The 24,875-nt window shown below is 42.9% G+C and overlaps 1 protein-coding gene across 1 annotated transcript in view; it reads left to right on the top strand.

Annotated features, from left to right (window-relative positions):
* Positions 1-24,875, top strand: part of nlgn4xa (neuroligin 4 X-linked a) — a 122,485-nt gene that overhangs the window by 11,589 nt on the left and 86,021 nt on the right. The window contains exon 3 of the mRNA XM_063009695.1: positions 14,443-14,505. Within this exon, the coding sequence (XP_062865765.1) occupies positions 14,443-14,505 (63 nt within the window). The remainder of the gene's footprint in view (positions 1-14,442; positions 14,506-24,875) is intronic.

Raw genomic sequence — 24,875 nt, 5'->3', positions numbered from 1 at the left:
TGCTTTTGTGTCCCCTGTTTAAGGCAACAATATGTTTAGGAATGGTAACCTGTTGATGTTTGGTAGTGAGTATAGAATAGTAATGCTACAAGTCAGTGGTATCACAGTGGTAAAGGTATTAGAGTAGTGAAAATTAGGTTGCTGGTTTAAGCCCCACCACTGCCAAGTTACCACTGTTGGGCCCCCGAGCAAAGCCCTTAATTCAAAGCAGGTATTATTTGGGTGGTGGATCATTCTCAGCACTGCAGTGACACTGACATGGTGGTGTGTTACTGTGTGTTGTGCTGGTATGAATAAATAAGACACAGAAAATGCTGCTGCTCACTGTCATTGCTGGACTGAGAATAGTCCAATAACCAAAAACATCCAGCCAACAGCGCCCCATGGGCAGCGTCCTATGACCACTGGTGAAGGTCTAGAAGATGACCAACTCAAACAGCAGCAATAGATGAGCGATTGTCTCTGACTTTACATCTACAAGCTGGACCAACTAGGTAGGAGTGTCTAACAGAGTGGACAGTGAGTGGACATGGTATTTAAAAACTCCAGCAGTGCTGCTGTGTCTGATCCACTCATACCAGCACAACACACACTAACACACCACCACCATGTCAGTGTCACTGCAGTGCTGAGAATGATCCACCACCTAAATAATACCTGCTCTGTGGGGGTCCTGACCATTGAAGAACAGGGTGAAAACATGCTATGTAGAGAAACAGATGGACTACAGTCAGTAATTGTAGAACTACAAAGTGCTCCTATATGGTAAGTGGAGCTGATAAAATGGACAGTGTAGAAACAATGAGGTGGTTTTAATCTTATGGCTCATCAGTGTAAGTTCTATTTAGAGAATGGTGGTTAAAATACTGGACTACTAATCAGAAGGTCACTGATTAAAGACCCACCACTGCCAGGTTGCTGCTGTTGGGCCCTTGAGCAAGGCCCTTAACCCTCAATTGCTCAGACAAACACAATTTTCTTGTCATATTGACTGTATACATACAGCGATGGACTATGCAGGAATAAAATTTATAAATGATCGATTTCCCTTCAGAATTTTTAATTCTAGCAGTAATTTGTGGTAAAAACTGGTTAGAAGGAATTTGATTTGTGATCTTTAGCCATTGTTTTTTGCTTAGCATCAGTTTAACCACGGCAACCAAACACCCACTGGTGATGATGACACTGACACTGCCGATGTGACCACAAGGCGATGCGCGATCAGCGATTCGGGCGACAAGTAGAGAGTAGTCTCTGCCGGTCTGAGTATTCAAAAAATATTAATAAAGGGAACCTTTATAGTTTATTAACTAGATTTAGAAGAGTACTCTGACACGTTCAAAAAACACACAAAAAAATGACAATTATTTGCAACTGAAAAAATCTAAAGACTTAGTCCAGATGTTTCTCTACATTTTGGGGGCTTGGATGTTAGGCTTTTCCATGGGTTGTATTTATTCCTTGGTTAAAATGTCTTTTTATTTTGAAATGTCTTGAATGTGTTTAGAATGCTTTCGAATGTAAACTGGTAAATGTAATTTTAGGATTGAACATATGGCAATAATTGGTAAAACACCAGAGATTTGAGGTTGTCGGATTATGCTAATGATCCTGACTGAAAATGTGCATTTCTGCATGTCTTCAGTTCGAATACTTCAGTAAAATCCATTAAATCAGACAAATTAGAATCAGAATACAACTCAAACACAGGCGCTATGACTCTAATCTGAGAGATCCTGGTTAACCGCTGATAAAACCGTAAGCAGCCGTTTCCACCCTGCTGCTGTTTATTATTGTCACATCAGTTACGTGGGAATTTCTTGACGAGCCGTGTTGTGTCAGATACTCGACTTGTCGACCATGTGGACGGCCACTGCGGCACAGCGGGCGTTAAATAATCTCTGCATTTCTTGCTGCTTGCAGTGCTGTTTAATAACCGATGCCACGCATGTAGCTGAGTGATTTTGGCTGCAGTTGAAGGGCTACTGCTTTGATCCTGGCTGGGATAATAAGTACGTGCAGAATACAAGTAGGCTGCAGGAATTAAACTTACTGATTTTATAGGGATAAAGAGAAGGTTATTTTTTTGCATCCCAAGGATCCACTTATGATTTATTAGTGTACCACTGTTCTGGTTGCTTCATCCCAGTTGGGATGCCACTTCAATAAAGTGTGCTTCCAAAAGATGTGCATTTGAGTTACTTAAAAGCCTTTGATTTGCTTTATTTTTTCAAATCTGACTGATTTCTTAAACCCATTTGTTTTGAATGGATAGAACTGACTATTATTTAATGAACCTTTTTTAATCAAGGTGATACACAATTTTAATTAGGAGTTATGTGTCCTGTTGAGGCGTGTGGCATGGTGTGACCTAAATCCTCAACCTTTTTATCAACAGCCCAATATTTTAGAATACCAAAACCACCTCAGTTTATGGGCTGTTTATATTAAAACAAACTGAAAACTAAAATCCTAATGATTTCTATCAAACGACCAGTTAGCCTTAGGCTGTTATGCTAATTATGGTTATTCCAAAATATTTTAACATGTTTGACGACTTTTAAAGCAATTTCGTAGAATGTATTTACTATTGATAGATATAGACTGATATTTACACAGACCAGGCATAACATTATGGCCACTGACAGGTGACGTGAATAACACTGATTATCTCTTTATCACGGCACCTGTTAGTGGGTGGGATATATTAGGCAGCAAGTGAACATTGTATCCTTACATTTGATGTGTTAACAGCAGGAAAAATGGGCAAGCGTAAGGATTTGAGCGAGTTTGACAAGGGCCCAATTGTGATGGCTAGACGACTGGGTCAGAGCATCTCCAAAACTGCAGCTCTTGTGGGGAACAGCTCAAGGAAGGAAAAGTGGTAAACAGACAACAGGGTCATTGGCGGCCAAGGCTTATTAATGCACATGAGGAGCGAAAGCCTGGCCCTGTGTGGTCCGATCCAACAGACAAGCTACTGTAGCTCAAACTGCTGAAGAAGTTAATGTTGGTTCTGATAGAAAGGTGTCAGAATACACAGTGCATCACAGTTTGTTGCGTATGGGGCTGCATAGCCACAGACCAGTCAGGGTGCCCATGATGACCCGTTCTCTGCCGAAAGCACCAACAATGGGCACAATGGAAGAAGGTGGCCTAGTTTCATGAATCACGTTTTCTTTTTTTACATCAAGTGTATGGTCGGGTGCGTGTCCGTCGCTTACCTGGGGAACATATGGTACCAGGATGCACTATGGGAAGAAGGCAAGCCGGCAGAGTCAGTGTGATGCTTTGGGCAACGTTCTGCTGGGAAACCTTCAGTCCTACCATCCATGTGGATGTTACTTTGACACGTACCACCTACCTAAGCAGACGACTATATTGTAACACAAGATAAAATGGTTGTTATTACTAAGGACAGAATTTTAATTAAGAACTTGTTTCTGCTCAAAAGTTATAAACTTTATGAGATTACTCGCTGAGCTGGGAGAAAGGAGGACTTAAAAGTTGCAGAGTGAGATCTGTGAAAGTGGTAGCTACAAAGAACAAAAGCGAAGCGAAAGTTCAAGAACCCATTGGTCAACATGTCAAATTTTTAAGGAAACAGAACAAACAGGTTGCCAGTCCATCACAGAGCAGACTTTCAGAAGCACTTTTAAAATACTGGGAAGACTCCTTACCCTTTCGATATTAAATGGAGTCTGAGACACCCTCTTCAAATAGCCATTTGGTTTAGCTTACTTCAGAGATGGGGACTTGAGTCGCAGACCCAGCGACTTCAGACTCGACTCGGACTCGTTTCAAATGACTTGTGTACAACAAAAGTCAGCAACATTAGTTACGTGTGGCAATTATATATATATATATATATATATATATATATATATATATATATATATATACTGTATATATATATATATATACAGTGTATCACAAAAGTGAGTACACCCCTCACATTTCTGCAGATATTTAAGTATATCTTTTCATGGGACAACACTGACAAAATGACACTTTGACACAATGAAAAGTAGTCTGTGTGCAGCTTATTTAACAGTGTAAATTTATTCTTCCCTCAAAATAACTCAATATACAGCCATTAATGTCTAAACCACCGGCAACAAAAGTGAGTACACCCCTTAGTGAAAGTTCCTGAAGTGTCAATATTTTGTGTGGCCACCATTATTTCCCAGAACTGCCTTAACTCTCCTGGGCATGGAGTTTACCAGAGCTTCACAGGTTGCCACTGGAATGCTTTTCCACTCCTCCATGACGACATCACGGAGCTGGCGGATATTCGAGACTTTGCGCTCCTCCACCTTCCGCTTGAGGATGCCCCAAAGATGTTCTATTGGGTTTAGGTCTGGAGACATGCTTGGTCAGTCCATCACCTTTACCCTCAGCCTCTTCAATAAAGCAGTGGTCGTCTTAGAGGCGTGTTTGGGGTCATTATCATGCTGGAACACTGCCCTGCGACCCAGTTTCCGGAGGGAGGGGATCATGCTCTGCTTCAGTATTTCACAGTACATATTGGAGTTCATGTGTCCCTCAATGAAATGTAACTCCCCAACACCGGCTGCACTCATGCAGCCCCAGACCATGGCATTCCCACCACCATGCTTGACTGTAGGCATGACACACTTATCTTTGTACACCTCACCTGATTGCCGCCACACATGCTTGAGACAGTCTGAACCAAACAAATTAATCTTGGTCTCATCAGACCATAGGACATGGTTCCAGTAATCCATGTCCTTTGTTGACATGTCTTCAGCAAACTGTTTGCGGGCTTTCTTGTGTAGAGACTTCAGAAGAGGCTTCCTTCTGGGGTGACAGCCATGCAGACCAATTTGATGTAGTGTGCGGCGTATGGTCTGAGCACTGACAGGCTGACCCCCCACCTTTTCAATCTCTGCAGCAATGCTGACAGCACTCCTGCGCCTATCTTTCAAAGACAGCAGTTGGATGTGACGCTGAGCACGTGCACTCAGCTTCTTTGGACGACCAACGCGAGGTCTGTTCTGAGTGGACTCTGCTCTTTTAAAACGCTGGATGATCTTGGCCACTGTGCTGCAGCTAAGTTTCAGGGTGTTGGCAATCTTCTTGTAGCCTTGGCCATCTTCATGTAGCGCAACAATTCGTCTTTTAAGATCCTCAGAGAGTTCTTTGCCATGAGGTGCCATGTTGGAACTTTCAGTGACCAGTATGAGAGAGTGTGAGAGCTGTACTACTAAATTGAACACGCCTGCTCCCTATGCACACCTGAGACCTAGTAACACTAACAAATCACATGACATTTTGGAGGGAAAATGACAAGCAGTGCTCAATTTGGACATTTAGGGGTGTAGTCTCTTAGGGGTGTACTCACTTTTGTTGCCGGTGGTTTAGACATTAATGGCTGTATATTGAGTTATTTTGAGGGAAGAATAAATTTACACTGTTATATAAGCTGCACACAGACTACTTTTCATTGTGTCAAAGTGTCATTTTGTCAGTGTTGTCCCATGAAAAGATATACTTAAATATCTGCAGAAATGTGAGGGGTGTACTCACTTTTGTGATACACTGTATATGATCCGACATCATTCTGATCGTGTCATTTTCTGCTCTCTAATAACGTGGTAAATAATAATAATGGGTAAATGTTCCAGCCAGCTTCCGGCGTAGTGATGAATCGTCGCTCCCTACTTAAAATGGTGGAATACGTAGTGCACTTCACAGTAACAGATAATGTGAATGAAACGCTCCTACAGAATTGGCGCTAATGATTGTTTCTGAACCAGTCAGACCTTCTGATTGTAATTTTTAGTTAGAAATGCTGTTATTTGCATGTATTTAGTTTGCAGCGTCACACAGATGATTGTCAATTAAACGCTTCACAACCGGGAAAAGTTTGGAGGTTTTTAAATATAAGCACATTTACAAAATAACGGATTATATTCCTAATGGGACACACGGTTATACAGTGTATCACAAAAGTGAGTACACCCCTCACATTTCTGCAGATATTTAAGTATATCTTTTCATGGGACAACACTGACAAAATGACACTTTGACACAATGAAAAGTAGTCTGTGTGCAGCTTATATAACAGTGTAAATTTATTCTTCCCTCAAAATAACTCAATATACAGCCATTAATGTCTAAACCACCGGCAACAAAAGTGAGTACACCCCTTAGTGAAAGTTCCTGAAGTGTCAATATTTTGTGTGGCCACCATTATTTCCCAGAACTGCCTTAACTCTCCTGGGCATGGAGTTTACCAGAGCTTCACAGGTTGCCACTGGAATGCTTTTCCACTCTTCCATGACGACATCACGGAGCTGGCGGACATTCGAGACTTTGCGCTCCTCCACCTTCCGCTTGAGGATGCCCCAAAGATGTTCTATTGGGTTTAGGACTGGAGACATGCTTGGCCAGTCCATCACCTTTACCCTCAGCTTCTTCAATAAAGCAGTGGTCGTCTTAGAGGTGTGTTTGGGGTCATTATCATGCTGGAACACTGCCCTGCGACCCAGTTTCCGGAGGGAGGGGATCATGCTCTGCTTCAGTATTTCACAGTACATATTGGAGTTCATGTGTCCCTCAATGAAATGTAACTCCCCAACACCTGCTGCACTCATGCAGCCCCAGACCATGGCATTCCCACCACCATGCTTGACTGTAGGCATGACACACTTATCTTTGTACTCCTCACCTGATTGCCACCACACATGCTTGAGACCATCTGAACCAAACAAATTAATCTTGGTCTCATCAGACCATAGGACATGGTTCCAGTAATCCATGTCCTTTGTTGACATGTCTTCAGCAAACTGTTTGCGGGCTTTCTTGTGTAGAGACTTCAGAAGAGGCTTCCTTCTGGGGTGACAGCCATGCAGACCAATTTGATGTAGTGTGCGGCGTATGGTCTGAGCACTGACAGGCTGACCCCCCACCTTTTCAATCTCTGCAGCAATGCTGACAGCACTCCTGCGCCTATCTTTCAAAGACAGCAGTTGGATGTGACGCTGAGCACGTGCACTCAGCTTCTTTGGACGACCAACGCGAGGTCTGTTCTTGCTCTTTTAAAACGCTGGATGATCTTGGCCACTGTGCTGCAGCTCAGTTTCAGGGTGTTGGCAATCTTCTTGTAGCCTTGGCCATCTTCATGTAGCGCAACAATTCGTCTTTTAAGATCCTCAGAGAGTTCTTTGCCATGAGGTGCCATGTTGGAACTTTCAGTGACCAGTATGAGAGAGTGTGAGAGCTGTAAACTAAATTGAACACACCTGCTCCCTATGCACACCTGAGACCTAGTAACACTAACAAATCACATGACATTTTGGAGGGAAAATGACAAGCAGTGCTCAATTTGGACATTAAGGGGTGTAGTCTCTTAGGGGTGTACTCACTTTTGTTGCCGGTGGTTTAGACATTAATGGCTGTATATTGAGTTATTTTGAGGGAAGAATAAATTTACACTGTTATATAAGCTGCACACAGACTACTTTTCATTGTGTCAAAGTGTCATTTTGTCAGTGTTGTCCCATGAAAAGATATACTTAAATATCTGCAGAAATGTGAGGGGTGTACTCACTTTTGTGATACACTGTATATTTAATAGCATCTGGAAGAACAAAAGTTAAGGTAAGCAGTATTATGGATTTTTTGCTGTGTTTGGGATTTTGGCCGCTGTGCCGTAATTTGCAATGAAAACAAAACGTCAGTTTAAGCTTTTAACCGGTACCTAGGAAAGTAAAGGCACTAAGTAAAACGGCAAAATACAGTCGCTAATCTGTTGTTATCTGAACTTACTGTACATAGTATTTGTTTATTTCTATGCTACATTTCCAATATGTGTTTTGTGTATATTATATTGACTCGTGACTTGACTCTGACTCTAGCCTAAAGACTCGTGACTTGACTCTGACTCTAGCCTAAAGACTCGTGACTTGACTCGGACTCTAGCCTAAAGACTCGTAACTTGACTCGGACTCTAGCCTAAAGACTCGTGAACTGACTCAGACTCTAGCCTAATGACTCGTGACTTGACTCGGACTCTAACCTAAAGACTCGTGACCTGACTCGGACTCTAGCCTAAAGACCCATGACTTGACACAGACTCTAGCCTAAAGAATCGTGACTTTACTCGGACTCTAGTCTAAAGACTCATGACTCGACTCGGACTCGTATTTTGTGACTTGTGAACATCTCTGGCTTACTTTGATTCTAAATACTTGGGTAAAAATAAGCTGTATTTAAATAATCTTGTTTGGGCCGTATCTTGGTTGACATGTTAAACTCTAAAATATTGGTAGATGGTTTATGCACTAGTGTTGGTATAGTCACAAGACTAGGAAAGACATAAGTTTTTAAACATTATTTTCTTGGTGAGACCATTAAAGGGTTGATGCAGTAAATCTTCCTGATTTCTGTTGTTTATTCCTCCATTTCTCCTTGTCTATGTTGGAAACAGAACAAGGAACGTGCTCTGTGTTAGCTAGCAGCATAGTTGGACATTATCTTTTTTACTGGGCGAGTTGCAGCACAGAGGCAAAGGAACATCCTATATCATGGAGAATTAATCAGAATGAAAGCCTCAGCGTGGGAGGGGTGCATTCCAGACAATGAGACAACATCCACAGCGAGTTCCTCTCTACTCTTTAATTGCAGGCATTCACTGCGTCCGCTCTCCATAGCACAGCGTTTCAAAACAAGCCATTCACGGAGACAGAGAAGGGGAATAGAAAAGAAGAGCAGCTCTGATAAATCACTGCTTGTTACCTCCAGCGAGCTCCGAACACACACACCCTCCCACGCCATAATATATAATACACTCTTTGTGTACATACTGAAACCGAGCCTTTATGAAGAAACCACAGGGATCAAAATGCAAGATGTCATAAACCAGTATGGGTATGTGATTGACTTGGATGGATGTGTTCAGTATGTGTAATTAGCAAAGCCTCTTGAGCGTCATGTGGTTATTGCTCGTCAGTGTCACAGTTAACATGACTTTGAATTTACATTGGCAGTTGGCAATAAAGCAACGGAGAATCATGTTTAAATTCAAGTTTCATGCCAACAGTCTCCTTATTTCTCATTTTTGATTGATTGACTATTATTATTATTATTATTGGTGCCTATACAAGCAGGGCTAGTTTGACTGCACCTATTAAAAACAAGGAAATCCCAGAGTGCTAGGGTGGTGCAGCGGTCTTATGAGCTAGCACACTTGCACTAAAATCCAATTTTGATTCTCAGTTGTGCAACCATCCTGGCTGGGTGTCCCCCAAACACAACCGTGAGCATACACTGATCAGCCATAACATTAAAACCACCTCCTTGTTTCTACACTCGCTGTCCATTTTATTAGCTCCACTTACCATATAGAAGCACTTTGTAGTTCTACAATTACTGACTGTAGTCCATCTGTTTCACCCTGTTCTTCAATGGTCAGGACCCTCACAGGACCACCACATAACAGGTATTATTTAGGTGGTGGATCATTCTCAGCACTGCAGTGACAATGACATGGTGGTGGTGTGTTAGTGTGTGTTGTGCTGGTATGAGACACAGCAGCACTCCTGGAGTTTTTAAATACCGTGTCCACTCACTGTCCTCTCTGTTAGACACTCCTACCTAGTTGGTCCACCTTGTAGATGTAAAGTCAGAGACGATCGCTCATCTATTGCTGCTGTTTGAGTTGGTCATCTTCTAGACCTTCATCAGTGGTCACAGGACGCTGTCCACAGGGCGCCGTTGGCTGGATATTTTTGGTTGGTGGACTATTCTCAGTCCAGCAGTGACAGTGAGGTGTTTAAAAACTCCATCATACCAGCACAACACACACTAACACACCACCACCATGTCAGTGGCACTGCAGTGCTGAATGATCCACCACCCAAATAATACCTACTCTGTAGTGGTCCTGTGGGGGTCCTGACCATTGAAGAACAGCATGAAAGGGGGCTAACAAAGCATGCAGAGAAACAGATGGGCTACAGTCAGTAATTGTAGAACTACAAAGTGCTTCTATGTGGTAAGTGGAGCTGATAAAATGGACAGTGAGTGTAGAAACAAGGAGGTGGTTTTAATGTTATGGCTGATCGGTGTAGTTGCCACTAGTATCATACCAGTGCACTGGTACTCCAAAATATGTAATAATTCAAGTTAATAAATTGTATATCAGTCGTATGCAGCACAAGTACACAACAAGTACTACAAATAATCTTGGTAATAAAATGAAAATGAAGGAAGTGTGTCATATTATTGACACATATAATGAAATATGTGGTTTTCATTTGACCAAGTAAAGCAACGTGGGTCCTCGGGACTTGGATTTCCAGGCATGTGTTATTGTGTGTTGGTCTGCAATAAATTGCAATAAAAGTTAATGAAAGTTGTTACTAAATATTAATAATAATAATAATAATAAAAATACGAATAATAATAATAGTAGAGCATGCCAGTGGGGGGTATGGGAGCGCACATGATGCACTATACTGGTTCCTTTAATCCGAGAATCTCTGCGCCTCATTAAACCTTAATTCGCTCTAGCCGGAACTCAGCTGGTGGTGCCGCATTCTTGACCGTCATGATTAATCCTCCCTGGACGGATAAGTTGCCTCCAGAGGCGGCGTGATGATCTTTCTCTGAGCGGACCCAAACTTTGGATCCTCGCTGGGCGTGCTGTTCCAGTTGGTGGAGTGGCTGCCTCACTCAGTCTTCATTCTTATTCTACCCCTGTTTTGTCCATTATGTCTGTTGTGGGGTGTGGATGTTAGATGGCCACACAGCCCAGTAATTGGGATATGCACATGACATGGCAGTGCACTTTCCATGCTGGTTGCAAGCCCTGATTAAAATAAGGAAGGGTTGCATCAAGAGGGGCATGTGCCAAATGAGGTATGTGAACCAGATGCACTGTAGTGACCCACACAAATGGGAACAGTTAAGGACTATGGCTTAAACCAGTGACCTTCAATGACCTCAAAGGAATGTATTTCTGTAGCTGCACTAGCTTGGAAGTGTTGAAGAGGTGTAAGACTTTTAGGTTAGGCTGGCATTTGAATCACATGGACAAAAGCAGAAAACTGCATCGGAGCGATTGGCTGGCCGAGTGAAGGCTGTCAGACAGCCTTTCTGACAGACAGCTTGTGCTACGTGAGCTATAAAAGTTAGGAAATGCTTGTGAGCCAGGCCAAGAAAAGAAGGTAGTCATGCACCAGGGAATAGCCCATGTCCAGACTGTTCCTAAATTTGCTGTCCTAGTATTTGCAGTATTTTTGGCATTGCTGTTGCTTGTGTCTTCTGCCAACGTTTTTCTCAAGTGAAGTGTTCGAATCGGCAAATTGACTAAACAGGTTTTAATTTTAAAATGAAAGCAGTTCATGAATGATGATTGTGAGTCAATTAGTGAGAGTACCTACTGCTAAGGTTATTTTGTGCATATATTACTCCAATTCACCTTGTGACCGGTGCTTCCTCAAGCACGCCGTCAACTCGATTTATTATCATAAACAAATAGCAACTTCTTATTGATTTCCTTTGCTCAATACATGCATGCTGCGAAGTAAGCGGTGCTCCTTTGATTCATAATGACTTGAGCAGTAACGGGTGCCAACGTCCTTACTGCGTCATCTCTCCATTCCTGGCTGATGGTGACATAAAGCTTTCAAGGCAGGGAAGTGCTGCTGCCATAGTGGACTAATACCACTTGTCTCCAAGCTGTCAGTAACTCAAGGTATTGGTAATCCAAATGTATGGATAAACCCTCTACAAGCCATGGTTTTGCTGAATTTACCAGATATGAAATGTGAGGTTAAGTAAAGCAACAAAGTCTGTGAATTGGAGATGTAAAAAGGCAGAAGAATCTGAGCTCCATTCGGCTAATAACTGTCTAAGCCATCAATAGACTAAAAACACAAAAGCCAAAATATTAACCTTTGTATGATCTCATGGTTAGTACATTTAACCAATTAGCAAAGTCAAAAATTAAATTATTCTTAAATGAGCAACAGCTGTGTTGACATTTTTAATGGTAATTTGCAGCCCTCCATATTTAAAGCAGATTGGGCAAGTGCTTTGCAGTGTCAAATCCGAGACCCTCATTTAGGTAAAACCAGTTCAGAATTAGTAAAGGAAGCAAAATTAAAGTCAAGGTCTTTTAATAAATGCATGGTTAGTACTTACTCGGTAATAAGGAGCTAGGTCTGTTTTTTAAGGCAACAAAAGAAGACGCAGCCTTAATGCTGGTCCTCCTTCTGAGAAATTGAGTAAAGCAGGGTTAATCAATAAGTTTAGGTACTTGGGTCTGATCCAATTTTTCATCTTAAGATGAAAACAGACTGAGCTTGCATCTAGTGGCTTCCATGGTTTAATTTTCTTAATGTTTTACTGTAGCAATCTGCTATAGCTAGGTCACTTTAGTAGCATGAAACAAGAATCATTCAGTATTTTTGAACAGGTTGGATTTTGTCAGCATAGGGATGGTAGTAGGAGGCATCCCCACTTAGAGAATGTACACTGCCTGGCCAAAAAAAAGGTCACACACTCTAATATTTCATTGGACCGCCTTTAGCTTTGATTACGGCACGTATTCGCTGTGGCATCGTTTCCACAAGCTTCTGCAATGTCACAACATTTATTTCTGTCCAGAGTTGCATTCATTTTTCCCCAAGATCTTGTATTGATGATGGGAGATTTGGACCACTGCGCAAAGTCTTCTCCAGCACATCCCAAAGATTCTCAATGGGGTTCAGGTCTGGACTCTGTGGTGGCCAATCCATGTGTGAAAATGATGTCTCATGCTCCCTGAACCACTCTTTCACAATTTGAGCCCGATGAATCCTGACATTGTCATCTTGGAATATGCCCGTGCCATCAGGGAAGAAAAAATCCATTGATGGAATAACCTGGTCGTTCAGAATATTCAGGTAGTCAGCTGACCTCATTCTTTGGGCACAAAATGTTGCTGAACCTAGACCTGACCAACTGCAGCAACCCCAGATCATAGCACTGCCCCCACAGGCTTGTACGGTAGGCACTAGGTATGATGGGTGCATCACTTCAAATCTGGACTCATCAGACCACATGACCTTCTTCCATTGCTCCAGAGTCCAATCTTTATGCTCCCTAGCAAATTGAAGCCATTTTTGCCGGTTAGCCTCACTGACAAGTGGTTTTCTTAAGGCTACACAGCTGTTTAGTCCTAATCCCTTGAGTTCCCTTGGCATTGTGTATGTGGGAATGCTCTTACTTTCACAATTAAACATCTCCCTGAGTTCTACTGTAGTTTTTCTACCATTTGATTTCACCAAACGTTTAAGTAATCGCCGATCACGATCATTCAAGATTTTTTTCCGACCTCATTCCTAACTTGAAGATGATGTTTCCCCACTGTCCTTCCACTTTTTAATAATGCGTTGGACAGTTCTTAACCCGATTTTAGTAGTTTCAGCAATCTCCTTAGATAGTTTTCTCTGCTTGATGCATGCCAGTAATTTGACCCTTCTGAAACAAATTAACATCTTTTCCACGACCACAGGATGTGTCATTCGACATGGTTGTTTAACAAATGAGAAGCTACTCACTGCATCAGTTAGGGTTAAATAACTTGTTGCCAGCTGAAACATAATCACCCATGCAGTAGGTGGGAGGCTCTTACCTATTTGCTTAGTTAAATCCAGGTGGTGACCTTTTTTTTGGTTAGGCAGTGTATTTAGAGGTTAAAATCAAGAGTAATAAAGCAGTAGTGTCATGTGTCCTGACTTGACAGGATAAACTTAATTATTAGCTAAATTAGCATTGTACTTTGCTATGCAGTTTCACCCTATAACTCAGTTAGCTACAATAATTGACACACAGACAACACACAGACACCTCAATGTCACTGCTGGACTGTGAATAGTCCACCAACCAAAGATATACAGCCAACAGCGCCCCGTGGGCAGCATCCTAGTGTCTAATAAAGTGGACAGTGAGTGGACATGGTATTTAAAAACTCCAGCAGCGCTGCTGTGTCTGATCCACTCATACCAGCACAACACACACTAACACACCGCCACCATGTCATTGTCACTGCAGTGCTGAGAATGATCCACCACCTAAATAATACCTGCTCTGTGGTGGTCCATTGAAGAACAGGGTGAAAGCAGGCTAAAAAAGTATGTAGAGCAATAGATGGACTACAGTCAGTAATTGTATAACTACAAATTGCTTCTATATGGTAATTGGAGCTGATAAAATGGACAGTGAGTGTAGAAACAAGGAGGTGGTTTAATGTTATGGCTGATCATTGTACATCCAGATGTACATATTTAAAATGTTCTCTTGTGGTCTTTGAGGTCCCGCAAATGGCAAAGTCTAGCAAATAATAAACAGTTGCAATCAAATTCAAAGTTAATGTAAAAGTCTGTTCCCAATTCATCCCCCTTGTTATCTTTCTCCTTTAATTAACAGTAGGAGCCAACACATACAATCAACACTCTGATGTCACCAATAACGAGGGTGGCGAAGACAAAGGTATTTTTTTTTTGTCTGTAACCCCACCCTTCTTTTTAAATTTTTTTTTTTTAAAGAAAAACTATATTGACATTACAAAGCCTTATATGTATGTATGGGATAAAAACATATAAAAAATTTTTTTTGTTTAATTTTGTTTGGGTTTTCCCATTTTCTTCCCAGAAGGAGTATCATCATTTCTTGGATCTTTTTTTTTTTTTAAGATATAAGATCTTCTTGGATTTTTTATTGCAGCCTCATACTCAGCATCATACAAATTCAGAAGGCTGTGCAAGACACCTAGTATATTAAGAAAAAGGCCGGCATTTAAACACTTAGTAAGTCCCCTTCGTTGGTGCTGCAAACCTAAAGTGTGCATGTCTTTTCTCTTTTCCTCCTCAGAGAAATGGTTTTATTTTTTTTCCAGTGCTTGATGAAGCATGAAAACTAACCAGTGTATCATGACAGTAATAATGTGTAATTCCTACCCTAACTAGTGTCCATAAAGCCTTGGATTTTGGCTTAATTAATATGATTAGTAGGATAGTGGTAGCCAAGTGGGTAGAGCTTTGGGCTATCAATCAAAAGTTTGAGAGTTTGAATCCTAGCTTGGCCATTCAGTCACTGTTGGGCCCTTGACTTCTTTGCTCCTGGGGCACTCACTGTCCATTTTATTAGCTCCACATACCATATAGAAGCACTTTGTAGTTCTACAATTACTGACTGTAGTCCATTTGTATCTCTGCATGCTTTGTTAGCCCACTTTCATGCTGTTCTTCAATGGTCAGGACTCTCCCAGGACCACCACAGAGCAGGTATTATTTAGGTGGTTGATGATTCAGCACTGCAGTGACACTGACATGGAGGTGATGTGTTAGTGTGTGTTGTGCTGGTATGACTGGATCAGACACAGCAGCGCTGCTGGAGTTTTTAAATATGGTGTCCACTCACTGTGCACTCTATTAGACACTACTGCCTAGTTGGTCCACCTTGTAGATGTAAAGTCAGAGACGATCGCTCATCTATTGCTGCAGTTTGAGTTGGTCATCTTCTAGACCTTCAGCAGTGGTCACAGGACGTTTCCCACAGGGCGCTGTTGACTGGATATATTTTTGGTTGGTGGATTATTCTAAGTCCAGCAGGGACAGTGAGGTGTTTAAAACTCCATCAGCATTGCTGTCATCTGTGGTGGTCCTGTGGGTGTCCTGACCATTGAGAAACAGCATGAAAGGGGGCTAACAAAGATGGACAAAGTGCTTCTATGTGGTAAGTGGAGCTGATAAAATGGACAGTGAGTGTAGAAACAAGGAGGTGGTTTTAATGTTATGGCTGATCGGTGTGTGTATATATGACAAATGAAGGCGTTCTATTCTATTGTGTAAAGTGTTCCTCATACAGGAATATCAAAATCACACCAACATCTGTCGTACTGTAATAATAATAACTGTTAAGTCAAAAGTGAATGTGTGGTGAACCATTATTTACAGCAGGGTACAATCTACGACTGTGTATTAGCAGTGGTGATGTATTACTTGTTTCAGCTCTCTCGATGTTGCACCTTTGCAAATTATAGCTCCCTTACAGAAGCAACTGTCATTAATGCACCAGTCTTTTTTAGCCTTAGTTCTTAAATAGCTATTTTTTGTTTGCTTTCCCCACTGTTTTCATCTCTATTGTAATTCCTTTCAACCAGACTTTTTTTGGAAATTAATATTAATGAAAGACCTCATTTAAGAACTATTGAACAAAAGGAACACAGCTGGCAGCCACATCTTAATTGACTTACATGCATATTAAACAGGGGTTGTTGGCATTGGCTTAACGGCTTTATTACCAAGCGGAAAGAAGTTTGATGGCCAGCAAGACATCAGTAGCACTTCCAGCATTTATCCATACATGGTAGCTCAATGGTTAAGGTACTGGACTAGAGATCAGAAGGTTGCTGTTTCAAGCCCTGCCACTGCTCGGTGACTACTGTTGGGCCCCTGAACAAGGCTCTTGACCCTCAATTTCTTTCTTTTTTTTTATTTTGTTTATGCATGTTGTCCCCTTTTTCTCCCTTTTAGCACGTCCAATTGCCCGATTGCCTCATGCTTTCTCTCCACCAATGCCGATCCCTGCTCTGATTGAGGAGAACGAAGCTACCCCACGCCCCCTCCGACACGTGGGCAGCATGCCGTATGCATCTTATCACATACACTTTGACGAGTGCAGTACAGCTCAGCGTTGTGTACGGAGAGACACACCCTGAGAGCACTCTTTTCTCATCTCTGTGCAGGCGCCATCAATCAGCCAGCAGGGGTCGTAATTGCACCAGTCATGTTAGAGAGACCCCATCCGGCTCAGTCCCGCCCATATCTGAACAACAGGCCAATCGTTGTTCATGTGGCCACTCCGCCTTAGCCGGCAGGCAGAGCTGAGAATCTATACGATGTATTCGAGATCCCAGCTCTGGTTCCAGCGTGTGTTTTTACCGCTGCGCCACCTACATACTGTCACAATTGTAAGTTGCCACGTTGGCAGCGTTCTATGACCACTGATGAAGGTCTATAAGATGACCAACTCAAACAGCAGCAATAGATGAGCGATCGTCTCTGACTTCACATGTCATTGTCACTGCAGTGCTGAGAATGATCCACCACCTAAATAATATCTGCTCTGTAGTGGTCCTGTAGGGGTCCTGACCATTGAAGAGTAAAAGGAGGTTAAAACAGTATGTAGAGAAATAGATGAACTACAGTCAGTAATTGTAGAACTACAAAATGCTTCTATATGGTAAGTGGAGCTGATAAAATGGATAGTGAGTGTAGAAACAAGGAGGTGCTTTTAATGTTATGGATGATCAGTGTGTATAACAACAGAGACCTTGAATTGTTAAATAGCTGAATTTTTATATCAAGCAGAAGAGAAAAAAATCCTTCACTGTCACCCCAACCACACCGGTTGTCCATGAACCTCCTCTTTGGCCTTCACAACAACATAGTTGATTACTTAAATAAAATACAATATCTTGTTGCTGTGTTTAATTTGCATATATTTCCTACTGTCTTAACTTTTTTTGGAAATTTGCTTTGGGTTTTTGACTATTAGTTGACTAATAGTGCTGTAAATTTATTAAAAAGTTATTACAGTACTTAAAGAAAGTACTTAAAGAAAAACTGACGTTTTTTCTTGTGCCATGTTTTGATAGGCTTTTAGGGATAAGTGGGCATTTGCTAATCATTGAACTCAGGTGTTCCAATCACTTCCATGGCCACAGGTGTAAAAAACCAAGCACCTAGGCATGCAGACTGCTTCTACAAACAGTTGGGAAAGAATGGGTCGCTCTCAGGAGCTCAGTGAATTCCAGCGTGGTACTGTGATAAGATTCCAGCTGTGCAACAAGTCCAGTCATGAAATTTACTCACTACTAAATATTCCACAGTCAACTGTCAGTGGTATTATAACAAAGTGGAAGCGATTGGAAACGACAGCAACTCAGCCACGAAGTGGTAGCCACGTAAAATGACAGAGCGGGTCAGCGGATGCTGAGGCACATAGTGCGCAGAGGTCGCCAACTTTCTGCAGAGTCAATTGCTCCAGACCTACAAACTTCATGTGGCCTTCAGATTAGTTCAAGAACAGTGTGTAGAGAGCTTCATGGAATGGGTTTCCATGGCCGAGCAGCTGCATCCAAGCCTTACATCACCAAGCGCAATGCAAAGTGTCGGATGCAGTGGTGGAAAGCATGCCGGCACTGGACTCTAGAGCAGTGGAGACGTGTTCTCTGGAGTGACGAATCACGCTTCTCCGTCTGGCAATCCGATGGACGAGTCTGGGTTTGGCGGTTGCCAGGAGAACGGTACTCGTCTGACTGCATTGTGCCAAGTGTAAGGTTTGGTGGAGGGGGGATTATTGTGTGGGGTTGCTTTTCAGGAGTCGGGCTCGGCCCCTTAGTTCCAGTGAAAGGAACTCTTAATGCTTCAGCACACCAAGAGATTTTGGACAATTTCATGCTCCCAACGTTGTGTGAACAGTTTGGGGATGGTCCCTTCCTGTTCCAACATGAATGCGCACCAGTGCACAAAGCAAGGTCCATAAAGACATGGATGAGCGAGTTTGGTGTGGAAGAACTTGACTGGCCTGCACCGAGTCCTGACCTAAACCCGATAGAACACCTTTGGGATGAATTAGAGCAGAGACTGCGAGCCAGGCCTTCTCGTCCAACATCAGTGTCTGACCTCATAAAAGTGCTTCTGGAAGAATGGTCAAAAATCCCCATAAACACACTCCTAAACCTTGTGGAAAGCCTTCCCAGAAGAGTTGAAGCTGTTATAGCTGCAAAGGGTGTGCCGATATCATATTAAACCCTATGGATTAAGAATGGGATGCTCACACCTGTAAGTGAAGTTAGTCCCCAGTGGTCATTTTACAGTGGGCACCTTAGGCAAACTATACTTAACTACCACACCACTGGAACGTCACTAACCTGTGCATGTCCACTACCAGCCATGCCCACAACTCCTCTTCTAATTATGCAAAATGCTAAAACTGGATAGAAAATTCAGATGACCCATCTCTCCTTGCATCCCTCTTCCTACTTCTTTCCAGTTCTGGCCATATGAAGATGAGTAATGTGTGTGGCGCCATACAGCCCATGGGGGAATATATTATCCTCCTCAGCCTGTCCTGGCAGTGATGAATGTCCGCGGCTCAAGCACTGCAGAGTCACCCCCGCTCGCTCCTCCGCTATGCCAAAATCTCTCTCTCACACCACGCCATCAGAGCAAAGAAAAACAGGAACATTTTTATTTCTCTCCAAAGTAATGACCAGTGACAGCACTGGGACACTGCGAAATTCTTTGCCTCGCCTTCCTGCCATGACATCCTCCACTCGAGGTGTTTGTTTGCGTGGAACCGTAGCGCCGGGTTAAAATAATTGCCCTTTGAATTCACCGTTCTCCATCTTGCGACCCTGATGTGCTGCATCCTTCAAAGAGAGCGATTTTCTTTAGGCTGTGTACTGCTAGTCGGAGTACTGCATCTTCTGACCCTATGGCCACTGCTAATATGGTATCCGAAAGAGCACTTTAAAGAGACATCTTTATGGAAGCTGGCTAGGTTTAAAGCCCTATTGATTGTGTTGGAATTCCTAGTAGCCTCTGCTCTTCTGGGATAGCCTTTTACTTGGAAACATGATGCTGGGGTTTTGGGAACTATACTATACCAAAGCACCTCCCAGTTATCCCAATGGAGTTGGATGGTTCTTGGATGTCAGTGGTCAGTTTAGCAGGATCCAGACAAGGCTTTATATAAATCATTAAACCAGTACCATCAGATAAACCCAGACATATACCTTAAGACTGACTGGATCTAGAGTATAATTTAACAGTCCAGACAATACCCAGACTGCTTCAGAGTCCAATCATAGTGTGCTTTACATCACCCTTAGTAACCCTGGTTTAACACTGGCAGCATGGGCATTTTGTGCCATGGTTTAACACTGGCAGCATGGGCATTTTGTGCCATGGTTTAACATCACCCCCAGTAACCCTAGGTTCAGACAGTCCAATCGTAGTGTGCTTTACATCACCCCCCAGTAACCCTAGGTTCAAACAGGCAGCGATTTGTCACCTTTTGTCGCCTGAATTGCAACTAGCAGCATGGGCATTTGGTGCCATGGTTTAACTAACAAGCAAAAAATAATAATCCAGAAAATACCTCCACTGCTTTAGAGTCCAGTCATAGTGTGCTTTACATCACCCTTAGTAACCCTAGTTTCAGACAGGCAGCGATTTTCTGCCTCTTGTTGCCCTAATTGCTGATCACTTGATCGCTGAGTTCACACCGGCAGCAGGGGCATTTTGTACCATGATTTAACACTGGCAGCATAGGCATTTTGTGCCATGGTTTAACAGACGCCAAGCAAAGTCCAGTCATAGTGTGCTTTACATCACCCCCAGTAACCCTAATTTCAGACAGGCAGCAATTTTCCACTTCTTGTTGCATGAATTGGTGATGGTTTGTTGCCATGAGTTCACACCAGCAGCGTGGGCATTTTGTGCCATGGTTTAACACTGGCAGCATTGACATTTTGTGCCATTGTTTAACACTGGCAGCATTGACATTTTGTGCCATGGTTCAACACAGGCAGCATGGGCATTTTGTGCCATGGTTTAACACTGGCAGCATGGGCATTTTGTGCCATGGTTTAACACTGGCAGCATGGACATTTTGTGCCATGGTTTAACACTGGCAGCAAGGACATTTTGTGCCATGGTTTAAAACTGGCAGCATTGACATTTTGTGCCATGGTTTAACACTGGCAGCAAGGACATTTTGTGCCATGGTTTAACACTGGCAGCATTGACATTTTGTGCCATGGTTTAACACCGGCAGCAAGGACATTTTGTGTCATGGTTTAACACTGGCAGCATGGGCATTTTGTGCCATGGTTTAACACAGGCAGCATGGGCATTTTGTGCCATGGTTTAACACTGGCAGCATTGACATTTTGTGCCATGGTTTAACACTGGCAGCATTGACATTTTGTGCCATGGTTTAACACTGGCAGCATTGACATTTTGTGCCATGGTTTAACACTGGTAGCATGGACATTTTGTGCCATGGTTTAACACTGGCAGCATTGACATTTTGTGCCATGGTTTAACACTGGCAGCATTGACATTTTGTGCCATGGTTCAACACTGGCAGCATGGGCATTTTGTGCCATGGTTTAACACTGGCAGCATTGACATTTTGTGCCATGGTTTAACACTGGCAGCATGGGCATTTTGTGCCATGGTTTAACACTGGCAGCAAGGACATTTTGTGCCATGGTTTAACACTGGCAGCATTGACATTTTGTGCCATTGTTTAACACTGGCAGCATTGACATTTTGTGCCATGGTTTAACACTGGTAGCATGGGCATTTTGTGCCATGGTTTAACACTGGCAGCATGGGCATTTTGTGCCATGGTTTAACACTGGCAGCATTGACATTTTGTGCCATGGTTTAACACTGGCAGCATGGACATTTTGTGCCATGGTTTAACACTGGCAGCATTGACATTTTGTGCCATGGTTTAACACTGGCAGCATTGACATTTTGTGCCATTGTTTAACACTGGCAGCATTGACATTTTGTGCCATGGTTTAACACTGGCAGCATGGGCATTTTGTGCCATGGTTTAACACTGGCAGCATTGACATTTTGTGCCATTGTTTAACACTGGCAGCAAGGACATTTTGTGCCATGGTTTAACACTGGCAGCATTGACATTTTGTGCCATGGTTTAACACTGGCAGCAAGGGCATTTTGTGCCATGGTTCAACACTGGCAGCATGGGCATTTTGTGCCCCGGTTTAACACTGGCAGCATGGGCATTTTGTGCCATGGTTTAACACTGGCAGCAAGGACATTTTGTGCCATGGTTTAACACTAGCAGCATTGACATTTTGTGCCATGGTTTAACACTGGCAGCAAGGACATTTTGTGCCATGGTTCAACACTGGCAGCATGGGCATTTTGTGCCCCGGTTTAACACTGGCAGCATGGGCATTTTGTGCCATGGTTTAACACTGGCAGCAAGGACATTTTGTGCCATGGTTTAACACTGGCAGCATTGACATTTTGTGCCATGGTTTAACACTGGCAGCAAGGACATTTTGTGCCATGGTTTAACACTAGCAGCATTGACTTTTTGTGCCATGGTTTAACACTGGCAGCATGGGCATTTTATGCCATTGTTTAACACTGGCAGCATGGGCATTTTATGCCATGGTTTAACACTGGCAGCATGGACATTTTGTGTCATGGTTTAACACTGGCAGCATGGGCATTTTGTGCCATGGTTCAACACTGGTTTGACACCAAGCAAAAAATAATAATCCAGAAAATACATCCACTGCTTCAGAGTTCAATTATAGTGTGTTTTACATCACCCCCAGTAACCCTAGGTTCAGACAGAGTCCAATCGTAGTGTGCTTTACATCACCCCCAGTAACTCTAGGTTCAGACAGAGTCCAATCGTAGTGTGCTTTACATCACCCCCAGTAACTCTAGGTTCAGACAGAGTCCAATCGTAGTGTGCTTTACATCACCTCCAATAACTCTAGGTTCAGACAGAGTCCAATCGTAGTGTACTTTACATCACCCCCAGTAACCCTACGTTCATACAGCCAGCAATTTTTCACCTCTTGTTGCATGAACTGGTGATCGTTTGTTGCCATGAGTTCACACCAGCAGCGTGGGCATTTGGTGCCATGGTGTAACTGATTTAGGTAACAAAATTGATCAACTAATTGGAGGGAATATCTCATCTATACATGTATCTCTGCATAGTCCATCACTGGGTGTGCAGTTAACATGCCAAGAAAACGATGTTTGTTCTTTGCAAAGTTTGACACATGACATTGAGTTTCTCTTCCATCTCTGGTATGAACTGTGACCTAGGAACCAAAAACGGAGCGTACTGTTTCACGATGGCAGATAATGCATGTACTGCACCGCTAATCGTTAAATTCCTTTTGGTAATCACCTCATCGCTTTGCTCCTAATTTGCAACAAGTTATACTTTGCTCAACTTTTTTGCCTCGCAGACTCTGCCCACTTCACGTTGCCAATATTCGCTCTGCCTCCTGTTGCTGGAAATCGCCAACTCCGATTAAAAACGAATCACAGATGGTCACTTTGTCGTGCCACTTTGCTGCCAGTATGAATGTAGTGTAAAGCTTGACATAGTGCGTGGTAATCTGAGGATTGTAAACCGGTGCTCGGCAACGAAAGCCAGTGAAATAGTGGCATTAAAGTCACTAATCCCTTCAGTACAATTCAGTGGCCACCACTGGCGTGTTGGTGACGCACACCTACAGCAAGTCAGTTTGACCCTTGCTTCTAGTTACTTTTGAGTACTTTGGGTCCTTAACACCTCTGTACATGAAGGTGGAGGAACTACTTATACACTATATTGCCAAAAGTGTTCACTCACCCATCCAAATAATTTAATTCAGGTGTTCCAATCACGTCCATGGCCACAGGTGTATAAAACCAAGCACCTAGGCATGCAGACTGCTTCTACAAACATTGGGTGGCTCTCAGGAGCTCAGTGAATTCCAGCGTGGTACCGTGATAGGATGCCACCTGTGCAACAAGTCTAGTCGTGAAATTTCCTCGCTACTAAATATTCCACAGTCAACTGTCAGTGCTATTATAACAAAGTGGAAGCGATTCGAAATCCAAGTGGTAGCCACGTAAAATGACAGAGCGGGGTCAGCGGATGCTGAGGCACATAGTGGTGTAAAGCATGCCACCACTGGACTCTAGAGCAGTGGAGACGTGTTCTCTGGAGTGACGAATCACGCTTCTCCGTCTGGCGAGTCTGGACGAGTCTGGGTTTGGCGGTTGCCAGGAGAACGGTACTCGTCTGACTGCATTGTGCCAAGTGTAAGGTTTGGTGGAGGGGGGATTATGGTGTGGGGTTGTTTTTCAGGAGTTTGGCTCAGCACCTTAGTTAAAGTGAAAGGAACTCTTAATGCTTCAGCATACCAAGAGATTATGGACAATTTCATGCTCCCAACTTTGTGGGAACAGTTTGGGGATGGCCCCTTCGTGTTCCAACATGACTGCGCACCAGTGCACTAAGCAAGCTCCATAAAGACATGGATGAGCGAGTTGTGACCTCAGCTTGATAGAACACTTTTGGGATGAATTAGAGTGGAGACTGCGAGCCAGGCCTTCTTGTCCAACATCAGTGTCTGACCTCACAAATGCGCTTCTTGAAGAATGGTCAAAAGTTCCCATAAACACACTCCTAAACCTTGTGGGAAGCCTTCCCAGAAGAGTTGAAGCTGTTATAGCTGCAAAGGGTGGGCCGACATCATATTAAACCCTATAGATTAAGAGTAGTATTAGTAGTGTAGTTATCTCTAGAAAACAAGTGATATAAATGTATGTGTTGTTAGGAGTGTATTAATATCATGTCCATTATGTAATTGTTCTATGTGCTCAGTGTCCAGTGGTTCTATGATAAGCTTCAGTCCTTTGTTACATCTTGATTTTGGATCAGCATTAAAAGGGCACCTTGTACCCAAACCCAGACAGAGCCATTATGCCGGCTGAATAAAAGAGTATGGTGTGATGCTGAAAGTCGCACGATAGTGAAGAGCTGCAAAATAGATGCCCTCGCATTAGAGGACTACCTGGCTGGTGCTCAGAACGTGGCTGAGATTAATCACCTGTCAACAGGGGTAGTTTTCTACCCTCTTTCTTACTCTCTTTCTCTCTTGTCTTGCATCCTTTCTTGCTTCCTTTAACCTTTTCTATCTTCCACGCTCATTTTTTTCACTCAACAGATGTCATTCCTTCTACTGTACTGTTTTTTAATCTTTTTGGCACCATCGTATCTTTGTT

Source organism: Trichomycterus rosablanca, chromosome 15 (assembly GCF_030014385.1).
Source record: "Trichomycterus rosablanca isolate fTriRos1 chromosome 15, fTriRos1.hap1, whole genome shotgun sequence".
NCBI classification, from domain to species: Eukaryota; Metazoa; Chordata; class Actinopteri; order Siluriformes; family Trichomycteridae; genus Trichomycterus; species Trichomycterus rosablanca.
The sequence above is the reverse complement of the archived record's forward strand: the minus strand, read 5'-3'. Positions and strand labels throughout refer to the sequence as shown.